Genomic DNA, 12,153 nt, shown 5'->3' on the forward strand with positions numbered 1-12,153 from the left:
AGTGTAGTACTTGTAGAGTCTGAGGCTGGTAGATGGTGTAGGGGAAAGGAGGGCTCTGTATCCAGTGCAGACTTCGCAATGTGGAAGCTCTAAATTCATTCCCCAGGTCAGAAACATGCTGTTGGTGCCATGTTGTCTTTTGCCTTTTGGGAACTCCTTTTTCATAATTAAAACTAGTTTTCTTGCTGGAAAACTCTTGACTTTGTGTGCAAAGGACTGAAACTGCATCTTGTCACTGAGTTAATGTATTACTTTATAAGGGATTTCTTATCTGGTGTGCAACTGGTGCTGGCTAGACTGTTCTTACTCTGTGCTGGTCTAAACTGTCACCTAGGAGATGCAGGGGCATACCAAAACCCTCTCCCTCCTGGGAAATAAGGCCCTTGGGGAAACAATGTACCATTTTCTCCATTCTAAGTAACTGCAAGGGGAGGTCCACACTGCAGTGTCATAGGTGAATGGCTGGCTCAAAGACACACTCTATTTTGCAAGGAGTTGTTTGGTGCTGATGGCAGTTCAGCTGGGTTCCTGGGTATAAGAGGAGAAACCCAACCTCCCAGTGCCCCAAACAGCAGTATCGCTGCAGGAGGCAGCACAATGAGCTAAGTACCAGGAGAAAGTGAGCCGCAAGACATTAAGGGCTGCTGTCTAGATGCACCCATGCAAGCATCACATACGCCATAGCTCAGCAGGTAAGTCTGGCCATCAGATTAGGACAGATTCCTGCCAGCCAGACTCACACACAGCACAGCAAGATCCCTGACAGAATCTGTCAAGCCAAAATATTCCAGCTAAATTTGTTGAGATACAGGGATTTTTTAAATGACACAACTCGTAAGGCAAATACATTTGAGATTCTCTCATTTAGTAAAGAGCTTGGATTTCATCTTCAGGGTAATGCCAGCTGCTGACCTGAGATACCACACCATAGACAGCTTTAACAACATCCCATGGCACAGAACAAACTGCCTGTACCCTTGCTTCTCAGAAAGGGTTATTAGAAATTGGAATGGGCTGCCCAGGAAGGTGGTGGAGTCACCATCTCTGGATGTGTTTAAAAAAAGACTGGACATGGCACTTAGTGCCATGGTCTAGTTGACATGGTGGTGTCAGGACAATGGTTGGACTCGATGATCCCAGTGGTCTCTTCCAACTTGATTGATTCTGTACCTTATATCACAACTGAAGTTGTTTAAAGAACTTGAGAAAACAGACAGATTGAGATGACACGGTAAGAACCAGGTGTATCAAAACACAATTTATTCTTAAAATGGATAGTTTACACATAACAGCAAGGGTTATGTAGGGAAAAAGTGCAATTCGTGGAGGAGGCTTATTTCACCTTAGTATTTATCGTCTCACTGCATTGCAAGTAGCTTCAGACTCAGGATATTATACTTCTTAGCAATGGGCAAAAATGTGATTTATATTTTGATGTTAACACCACTTCTGTACAGCTAAAAGGTATGCCAGTATTCACACCTTCTGAGTAGGTGTGACAATTTCTCACAAGTCTTGCATGAAACACAGATCACCTTTACAGTTTGACTGCTCAGAAAGCTAAACTATAAGCATACAGATACAAAATATACATTCGTTTACTGAAGTCTAAAAAAAAAATCTTCAAAAAAATGAGGTACAATAAAACAGAGCAGTTTTTTTCTATTTATGTGCAAGCCTATATTCAGTCTAGAAAAAACTAGTAGTACCCCTGCTCTTTTAACGAAATTAGCTTTCACAAAGTGCAGCTAATTCACTGTCTTCAATATGAAGGACCTTGCCTATGTTACACACTTGTGAAGTCATCGCTGACTTTGCAATAGAGAGCAGGATACTTGACCATCAGATGATGTAAGATTAGATCAGGTGATGAGTCAAATCAGCTAACGCTGCTACAGACTAGGAAGTTTACAAATCACTTGGTCTGTTTTGTCACCTAACCCTATTTTTGGCATGAGGGTGGGTTTAAATTTTTTTTAAAAGGCACTTTTTTTTTTAACATTAGAAGGTAACCATCTGCCTGCTAAGTGAGTAGGATGATGAAGTCAAGGTTAGATTTGTTCTCAGATGCAAGACATTTATTATTCACAAAGTCGATGAGGACAGAGATGTCTTCCCAAAGCAGTGGTCACTTCCACCACTCTGCATAGTTTTCTGTATTCTCCTTTTTATCCCATAGAAATTACTCTGGTATTTAGAAGACCAGCTTTGGAAAGAAGAAATTAGAACACTGTACATGTCCAAGTTATACAGCACATCCTACCTCTTTCCCTTCTCCCACTTTTCCATTATCCTCTCCAAGTTTCTTAACCTGTATCAAAGCCACAAATCCTAGCTGTGCATTCCTACCTGCCTCTGCTACAAGCACATAGAGGGTCATAGCAAGCCTCTGTCCTGGCAGCATCACCTCATCTCTACTGCACTCCTAATAGGTACAAAATGAATTGTGATGTTCCGTTCATGTAACGTCCCTGTGCACGCACACATACTCTCACACACGCAGTTACTACAGCTTGCCAAGATACCATCGCCTTCCATACCTCCTCACAAGAGTCTCTCTCCTAGTGACTCAGGAGAGTCTACAGCAGAAAGCAAGCAGTGTATACATAAGATATGGGCATGCTATTTCTATAGTACGTGGCATATGCATGGGTTTTATCTTGGTTTCCTTTCTTTCCAAGGACAAGTTTTGGCTAAGAACTTCAGTAGCATAATACGGTTCAACAAGTCCTGCAGACTAGTGAATGTGGATTTGTTGAGACAGCCAACAAAACCTGCCAGGTAGTTTTGTCACGTAGTATGTGAACCAGAAAACTAACGCTGTTCTGTTGCCAAATAGAACACTTCCTCTCTAGTATTGATCACCAATATGGTGATGAATTTTCAATCTGACCCAAGCTCTGCCATTGTGGAAAGAGACCACTGGACAGCCTCGGACTGCCCAGTTGATCAGGCTCTCTCTCTTGTCCTCTCCTTGAAGTCTGAAGATCTACACAGTCTTTCTTGGCAGATGGTATCTGAACACCATCAGGCTTCCACTCTGCATGGAGAATCTTGTAATTCTGACCCTCATTATTGTCCCAGAAGGTATGTTCTCCACTTCGGTAAGAAACGCAAAACTCTATTTTCTCTTCAGAGGAAATGGAAGGAGGCACATCAATGGTAAATGAGAAGGTATCATTTTCAGAGTCACTGTAAACATTGTTCATGTATACACACTCAACGTCCATGTAGGTCTTCCACGTATCAAAGGTAATTCGAACCTGAACCTTTTTTTCAAAGCTTACGTTTTTTACTTTCACAGTGCCCGACAGCACCTTCTCTTGCAGGTTACAGTTCTCCAGGCAGACCAAGTTCTTCTGCAGGCGGTTCCTGAAGTCCAGGTAGTCAGCTGAGGGCCGAGGGAAAGCCAGAATCAAGTTTTTCTCCTCATGTAGCTTTAAGCCAGACGTTATGTTTTCAAGGCCTAAGAGGTCAAACTGAAGATCCCATCCAGGGTGCTCCTGGAACTCAGAGAAGGTGTGTATCGCTGTCAAGGACAGCCCCTTTGAGTCCGCGAACACAACTCGCTTCTTGGCTCGGGCTGCCGAGTGGTTCCAGTCGCTCTTCTGAGCTTCGGAGTCACGTTTCACGTGAAGACACGGTCTGAGGGGTTTGAATCTGTTCACAAAGTTGTTTCTTTGACAGTCCTCAAGGGGGCTGAGAAAACTCTTCAGCGGTGGGGAATGGGCTAGGCAAATTCTCATGGCCACATCCACAGGCATGATGGAGCTTGGCAAGGATCTTGGGTCCAGGATCTGTATCATTCTAAAAGGAGCAGAAAGACAGGATGTTCTTATTTGTTACATCAGGTAAGAAGCTTCTTAAGAATGCATATTTGCTTCATCTGCTGTCTTAATTATTCATGGCCTCTTCTTTGCACGGCTTTAAATAATGCAGCCTAAATTAAAATTGACAGTTCAAGCTAAGGAACTAGAGTGAGACTATTCAGCTATTTCTTGATAATTCTGAACTCTCTCAATTCAAATATAGTCTCATTTGCTTTTTCCGAATCTCTGAAAAATAGATTTTAGTGACAGTTAATTAAACACATTTCCTTGAAAATACAGAAAAGAACACTCTAGTAACCAGCAGAACAGACCCAGTTACAGTGGAAGTGCTCATCCGCTTTAGCTTCCCTTTCAGAGACTCTGAGCCAGGTCTTAAAATTCCAGCAAGCTGGATCAGCTGCTTCATCCCTGAGCAGAGCCAGCACTACATTACGCAAGTCGCCTCTCCCATCACAGCATCAAAGGGGATGCCATGTACCTTGATGCAGAACCACCACGCTGTGGCTCTGAACAACCATAAATGCATTTGTTAGGCACTCTGGGTTTGGTTATTTCAGATGAATAAAAATGCTAAAGCACTTTTGGAAATAGTTTCTATGAGCTATTAACCCAGGTCTAGGTAACAGAGCTCTTTGGCACTGTTGAGTGAATGGGGGGAGGGGGAGGAAAGAGGGGGGACACGACACACTTTATTTTTTCACCTCATTGTGCTTAAGAACTGGCTTAAAAACATCTTCTTATAATGCCCAAAATCCATGCTGAAATCCTACTGCAAGTATTCAGTAAGAATTGTAAAGACTTATTCATAACCCTCCCTCTCAGATGATAAAAATCACAATTTCTATGCAATACCACAGCTTGTGCAAAGCCAGTTAGCTTGAATATTTGTAAAAAGGGGCTTCAACTGCAGCACATCCCTTCTGAGAAGGATGCAGTCCTTGCTGGAAATGCACATTTCTGTTGAGTCATGGGAAGCCAGAGCATTTGCTTTGTCACTTAAATAAATGGCTTCCTCCTTCCCAGGGTTCTCACTGGTATTCCAGAGTCCTGCCAAAAAAAGCAGAATCTGCGCCGGCCTCTTAATTCTTCTCCTTGGTTTTTTTTTTAAGGTGGCAGTATTTGCTCTAGTAAGTAGGACGAGGAGAGTACCAGCATCAAACTAATCAAGGTTTGCTTTGCTTTAATAGGGAAAAGAACTAAGCCTTCAAACATACTTTCTCTGCAACTTTTCGTGACCAGATCCTGGGGCAACTGCTCCTAAGCTTTTGCAGTATCAAAAAAAAAAAGAGGGAGGGAGAGAAAAAAAAAACGAAACAACACAAACCAACCAAAAAAACCCAAAGCCACAACCTGACAAAGGCAGGCTGCTAGAGGAGCCAAAATGAACTGCCAGCCAAAGGCGCGGCGGGTCCAGCAGCATTAACGGGCGTAAGGACATAAGCGCAGGGACGCTGCTGCGGTACCTGTAAAACCGGAGAAGGGGAGGGGAGCAGGGCGAGTTCCGAGGCGTTATTCCCCCGCAGGCTGCAGCCCGACGGCTGCTGTTTCCGCGGGGCCGGGCGCGCACACCTGGAAAAAACACCTCAAGAGACGCGCGGGGGGAAGGCGCGGAGCGGAGCGCGGTCTGGGGGCGGGCGGCGCTTACCTGCTGCAGCGCACGGGGCACCGCGCCCGCCTGCTGCTCCCGGGGCCGCTCCGCGCCGCCCTCGCGCCGCCGCCGCCTTTATGGGGCCCTTCCCGCGGCGGGCGGCCAAGGGGCGGCCCCGGCCCCGCGGGGGTGCGGCCCGGCCCCGCGCGGTGGGGCTGTGCGAGCCGGCGGCCCCGCGGCGGGGGCGGCTGGTCTGGTTGCCGAGCCCCCTGTGCCGCCCCCCGCGCAGGGACTCCCGCTGTTTCCTTCCCCCCACCCCTTTTTTCTCTTTTTGCTCTCTCTTTTTGCTCTCTCTTTTTGCTCTCTCTTTTTGCTCTCTCTTTTTGCTCTCTCTTTTCTCTTTTCTCTTTTCTCTTTTCTCTTTTCTCTTTTCTCTTTTCTCTTTTCTCTTTTCTCTTTTCTCTTTTCTCTTTTCTCTTTTCTCTTTTCTCTTTTCTCTCTTTTCTCTTTTTTCTCTTTTCTCTTTTCTCTTTTCTCTTTTCTCTTTTCTCTTTTCTCTTTTCTCTTTTCTCTTTTCTCTTTTCTCTTTTCTCTTTTCTCTTTTCTCTTTTCTCTTTTCCTTCTCTTTTTTTTCCTGCTTCTTCCTCCCCCCTTCTTCCTCCCCCCTTCTTCCTCCCCCCTTCTTCCTCCCCCCTTCTTCCTCCCCCCTTCTTCCTCCCCCCTTCTTCCTCCCCCCTTCTTCCTCCCCCCTTCTTCCTCCCCCCTTCTTCCTCCCCCCTTCTTCCTCCCCCCTTTCCCCGTTTTATTCCCCTTTTCCCCCACAAAGTCTCAGTGCCCTACTATATTGTCTACTTGTGGCCAAGGGCACTTACTCTCCCTATTTTCAGGGTTCTCATGCCTTACTGCAAGTGTTTTGAAGGGGGAGCCAAGCAGACCCCTCCCTGGCAGGAATCAGTCTGCCTGACCTGGGCCAGAGGGGAACAGGGAGCTACAGCGTGGCAGGAGCCTGCTCCGAAGCTGTGCCTTACCCTTTTGTCCTCCTTCAGAAAGGCAGCAGATGAGGCCTCAACAGAGCAGCTGAAGGCAGGCAGGAGTTTCAAAGTGGGCTTGCTCAAGCACCTGCCTTTTCAAGCAGCTGGAAAGCAAACAGGGATTTGCTGCATGGGGTTTCCATGTGATGTGGATATTGTTTCAAATGTCAAAGTAGGGCTGCTTCAAGTCACTGCTGAAGGATGTTACCTAGTAGAGCAAAAGCAATAGCCAGTTGAAATTATAGACTGTCAGCTTCACTGAAAAGGAGCTGGAGCCCTACATTGTAAGATAATGTTGCCAGGGCCAGGAATCTGTCATCCTGGAATATAATTGTTCTTGTCCTCAGTGAAAAAGTACTTTTGGACATTTAATTTGAATGGTGTTGGTGGCTTTCCACCTCCCAGATATGGTGATCTGTGCACTGTCTGAGGATGCAACAGGCCCTGCTGTAGTTCCCACATCGTATCTATTGCCTGTTTCTAGAGCAAAGGAAAAATAATTGGTAGAACACAGCCTCCACAGTGTTAGCTATAGCGATGCTCTGTTCCTGCTTGCGTACTGCCCGCCAGAAGGCCCCACACACAGGATCCGCAAGGCTGACAAGCCCTTGCAGATGCTGGAGGGGTGGACAGCCCACGGGTGGCAGAGTGCTGTCTTCTGCAGGCTGTGAGTCGCCCAGAGAAGGTCCATCCCCAAGTTACTGCTCTTCAAAGACTATGCCCTGGCTGCTAACTGGCTCTGTGGGTCTTCTGTGGGTCAACAGTTTCACTGTCAGCTTCCTGCTGGCCCATCTGCTCTTCACAGAATCACAGAATCACACAGAATCACAGAATGTTAGGGATTGGAAGGGACCTCGAAAGATCATCTAGTCCAATCCCCCTGCCGGGGCAGGATTGCCTAGACCATATCACACAGGAACGCGTCCAGGCGGGTTTTGAATGTCTCCAGAGAAGGAGACTCCACAACCTCTCTGGGCAGCCTGTTCCAGTGTTCAGTCACCCTCACCGTAAAGAAGTTTTTCCTCAAATTTAAGTGGAACCTCCTGTGTTCCAGCTTGCACCCATTGCCCCTTGTCCTGTCAAGGGATGTCACTGAGAAGAGCCTGGCTCCATCCTCATGACACTTGCCCTTTACATATTTATAAACATTAATGAGGTCACCCCTCAGTCTCCTCTTCTCCAAGCTAAAGAGACCCAGCTCCCTCAGCCTCTCCTCATAAGGGAGATGTTCCACTCCCTTAATCATCTTCGTGGCTCTGCGCTGGACTCTCTTTCCCAAGGGCAACAGATAACTTGCAGTCACCCTATAAGATGTGATATGGAGTCTGTGAACTGTAATTTTCTGAGTTCATAGTTTTAACCAGTAGATAAGACCAAGCACAAATGAACAGCAGGAAGTCCTGTGCTATACATGAAGCAAAGAGGGCTTAAGTGATGAATAGATGATACAGGATTTTTCTGGCTCACGCAAATTATTCTTCCGTTCTTGGTCTGTGAGCAAAAAAAAAAAAAAAAGAAAAGCTCCACTGCTATGTGTGAGTTTATTAGAAGATAGTGTGAGCATGGAGGGTGGTGACAAGGACACCTCCATTTTGGATTCAAGCTACATAGAAGCAGAGAGAAAAAACAGTCATGAAGGGGCTGGAGAGGGAAGACTTCTGCTGACTGATGCGTGGCACATGGATCAGTATGCTGTCTCTGTACATACAATGAGAGTATTCATAGGACAGTAGGACTTCAGTTTCTTAGCTCGGACCCGTGGTGACTGAAATTCCTGCTTCTTGTGCCAGTATGTGACACTAAGTGTCACACAGATGAAGCCTGAGACACCAACTGGCAATGCAGCCAATGTTTTGGAGAGTACTGCTCTGTTCTCTGGTGCCAGTTATTCAGGACGACCTTCCTTGGTCCTCCGCTTCTCCAGTCACACCCCGCCACTCACATCCGCTTCTTCTCCTTTCCCCTCTCCATCTTCCTTATCGCTTGATGACTTGCCCAGGGAAAGTGCTAGAAAACACTATCTGTGCTCTGGAAGCCTTGCTAGTTGCAAGGGGTTTATTTCTTCAGGAAGAGCTACAAATCCTTCCAGCCGCCTGCCTGGCAGCAGTAAGCAGGGCCCAACATCCCCGCAGGCATGAGGGGATGGGCACATGGCTGGCACCTACCAAATCTCTATTTCCCCATTATAAAAAAATGAGTGAATAACTCTGGAGAAGTTTTATGAGCCTGTGTTACTTGAATCTTTGTCCATGTAGCTTCCCTCACAGCACTGCTGAGCACATGCAGCAGCTGGGGCTGCTACAGCACACTACATACGTGCAGGCATTAAATAAGATATGGGAAATTATTTTATTCCATGCTTGAAGTCTGCACAAAAGGAGTCACCTCAAGGCTTTGCTACACATATTTCTACTACTGTGTAGTAGCTCGTTGCACTGTTGCCACTATAAAATGTTTTGTTCCTGTTGTGTTAAAATATCTGTTTTGCCTGACTTTGAAAACATTATGAAAGATTATTTAAGGTGATATGTTTAGCAAAAAAAAACAGTAGTGAGATACAGAGCCTTTCATGGTCAGAGCATTGCCCAAGTCAGTAAATATGGACTGGATACAGCAACTGCGTGCCTACTTGGTAACCCGGAGCACGTTCATGGCTGTGGACTGGTGTCCCAGTTTCCGGTTGCCAATACAAGTAGAGTGTTGTGCAGAGCCAGGGTAACTCTTTCCTCATCCAAGGAGATGTCTCTGCATCAGGGCAAACCAGCGGGGTTATCTGAGGTAGCACACCAGTTTGCACTGTCAATGATGGTTCCCTAGCTGTGCTTTTTATAGAGGACTTAGGTTTCCAGTTATTTTAGTTCAGCAGCTCTCCTGTCATCAGCACCTTAAAATGTAGATCTGTCTGTCTGCCTTACCTTTCAAATAGGGCTGCTAACATGGGAGCACCAGAGGAAGAAAACCATTGTCTTACTGTGCATTTGACAGCACTTTGTGGCACATCAGCTTTCCTGATATTTGTAGGTCCACATAGAAGTAATGCAGAAAGATAGATAGATAGATAGATAGATAGATAGATAGATATAGGAAGAGGCAGGGTTGATTAGAAAATCAAGCCCCATCATAGGGGGTTGTACCTCCAACTGCTTCTCTAACAAGTAAACCGAAATTGACCACCTGGACTAGTTCTTTGTCTTTTTCTGAAAACATTGCACTTGAAATGTAAGAAGCTAATTGCAACAAGTTAACTATAGCAAATATAGGTTTAGTATAGTCACCATTGTTTTGGTAAACTTTAAATGTAGGTTTTTAAACATAGTTTGCAGCCTAGATGATCCCGAGGCAATGTAAGGCACAGGCTCACTTTGCAAGGAGTTCACTGAGGTCAATGGGTGACAAGCAGGCAATTGGGTTCAAGCTGTTCTGTTCAAAGACAAATATATGGTATTAGCTCCACAGTGAATGCTTTTATATGCAGATGGCCCTCTGGGTCTCACTGTTCTTGACCTGTCTGAACTAACCAAGCTTTTCAATCAGCAGCTCTGAGAGCAGATAATGAGTGATTGTGCCTTTCTGTCAGCTATTGGGCAGCAATGGGCTGCTTTGGTCATTTTATGGCAGACTAGAATGAAAGAGATGCTTTTTTTCGGTCTGTGTTCTGAAACTGAGTATTTAAACAAGGTTTTTGTGGTTTACTCCAACTTTATTACTTTTAGGTCTCTGTGCTTTTCCACTGTCCTCCCCCACAACTCCAGGAGGGAAGAAAGGAGGTATGTTGCAGTTGAGGATATAGAAAGAGTTGAACGGCCTTTGGCATTTAATTGAAGCCTTTTGAAGAAAAGATAAGCAAGCATTTCCTCAGAGCAAAGTTAAGTCAAGACCACATTTATAGGAAAAAAAGCCCAGAGATAAAAAAATATAAGTGTCCATTTCACTTGCACAGTAGTGCATCCCTTGAAAAATTGTTGCTGTTTGCAGGGTGGGAGAGCAAGGCTAGCTCAATGCAGCCATAGTATGCAATTCAGCAGGGAAGCTTTGATTTGATTTCAGGCTTCAGACTAAAATCAATTGCTAAGCTAAAGGCAAAATAATAGGGTTGCTACAAAACAGAAAACATCCACCTTCTTTTGGCTGGCACATATTTGGTTCCTGCAGCATCACTCAACACCTGTGAATGAAGCAGAGCTTTAACGAAAGAGTACCTGTGATAAGACAAACATGGCCCATTATGTTAGGGGACAGTGCTGTCACACAAGGTTTGCAACAGCCTTTTTCTTTTTTTTTTTTTTTTTTGAATTGAGGTCTTTTGTTCAATATTTGCTCTCTGCTACTAAGACTAATCTTTGTAAATGTGTATTATCTATGAAGTTGGGCAGCAGGTTTGTATGAATGTGACTGTGATGCAATAGTAATTATTCAGGTACATAGCAAGGCTAGTGAAGTCCAAACTGAGCTGAGCCTGTGAGCCTTTGAAAATTTAAAATCAGTGATTTATCCAATGAAATACAGTGAGCAGATGTCTTATTTAGTCTCAACAGAAGGTTATTTTCTTTACTTGCTTCTCAGAGCCCTTTGGTGATCTTTGAAAATTCCTAATGGTTACGAATATATACCTAGGAAACTTGTCCTCGGAAACTCTGTTGTTGTTTTAGGGGTTTCTTCAGCACTGGCACAGTCCATATGAGGAATAAATATTTTTTTGTTCTTTTTAGAATTTTTATTACCCCATTCCTCATGGTTCAACCAGACCTAACATGCTCCAGCCTTTGGGATCCCCTCACCAAGAGGACATCATTTACCTGTGACCACTTGTTAACAGAAAAATCACAGAAAGTCTGGAAAAAATTATTCTAGTGCCCACAAAACTCCTCTTTATCATGATGATACTGCTGTGCTTTGGGAGACTCTGAGAGCATTTTTAGTTGGTATCATTCAGCATGAAATTGCTGTTAAACCACGTTTGTTCGGAATCTGCTGCTTTCGGAATAAACTTTAAATTTAGAAAGAAAGAAGGTAAAAATAAAATTAAACATTTCAAAAAGGCAAAATTACATGAAGTTAGGGATGGGAATAGTAATTTTTCATAAATGTTTAACTTTTCTAGATATTGCATTATTAGGCAATGTTAGAAAACTCAGACTTTGACAGGACAGTAAATCCAATTCTACCCAGATGCAGCTTGCTTGTAGAAATCAGGCCTTTTCGCAGATCTGCCTGGCAGAACATACCCATCCCCTAGAAAGGGGCAAGCAGTGTACAGCCAAACTCACCGAGAAATATGCAAAGGTGGATGGGGTTTATGCTCTCTCACAGCATCTACAAGGATAATCACTCTCACCAGGATATGATGTGTAGGCCTAACTCTTTAAGCACTGGCAGGTGGTCTAGGGCTGGTTGTTTTTAGGTCAATAGCAAAAGTTCTTGCCAGTACTGGGTCTCAGAACTTTGTCAGGTTAAATTCAAAGGCATTTAAATTTCAGGCATTTAAATTCCTAGAAACTGAAAGCTTTGGACTGAATTTGAAGTTAGAAATTGATTTAAAATGTCTAATCTTATTAAGAATGATTAATGACAGACTAGTCAATGGTAGATGAGTCATCGCTTTGAAATGTATAATGCAAGAGAAGTGCATTGCTTTCTGAAACAACTGACATAGAAAAAGCAAGAAAATGTATCTCAGGCTGCTCGAATGTTTTGTGTAATGTGA

General features: G+C 44.4%; 1 protein-coding gene across 2 annotated transcripts; it reads right to left on the reverse strand.

Moving 5' to 3' along the window:
* Nucleotides 1–1,245: 1,245 nt before the first annotated feature.
* On the reverse strand, nt 1,246–5,516 carry PPP1R3C (protein phosphatase 1 regulatory subunit 3C). 2 transcript variants are annotated; one of them, XM_068398928.1, is made up of 2 exons: nt 5,476–5,516; nt 1,246–3,807 (listed from the first exon to the last, which is right to left on the reverse strand). In XM_068398928.1, the coding sequence occupies exon 2, from the start codon at nt 3,804–3,806 to the stop codon at nt 2,862–2,864; it is 945 nt and encodes a 314-aa protein (XP_068255029.1). In that variant the 5' UTR covers nt 3,807; nt 5,476–5,516; the 3' UTR covers nt 1,246–2,861. The 2 variants fall into 2 exon arrangements, with proteins under 2 accessions (XP_068255029.1, XP_068255030.1); XM_068398929.1 differs by lacking the exon at nt 5,476–5,516 and adding an exon at nt 5,294–5,418.
* Nucleotides 5,517–12,153: the final 6,637 nt, after the last annotated feature.

This window comes from Nyctibius grandis, chromosome 4, assembly GCF_013368605.1.
Source record: "Nyctibius grandis isolate bNycGra1 chromosome 4, bNycGra1.pri, whole genome shotgun sequence".
Lineage (NCBI taxonomy): Eukaryota > Metazoa > Chordata > Aves > Nyctibiiformes > Nyctibiidae > Nyctibius > Nyctibius grandis.

What these genes read in the sequence shown, in the direction of transcription:
- PPP1R3C (XM_068398928.1), bottom strand. Translation starts at nt 3,806, where the DNA reads ATGATACAGATCCTGGACCCAAGATCCTTGCCAAGCTCCATCATGCCT.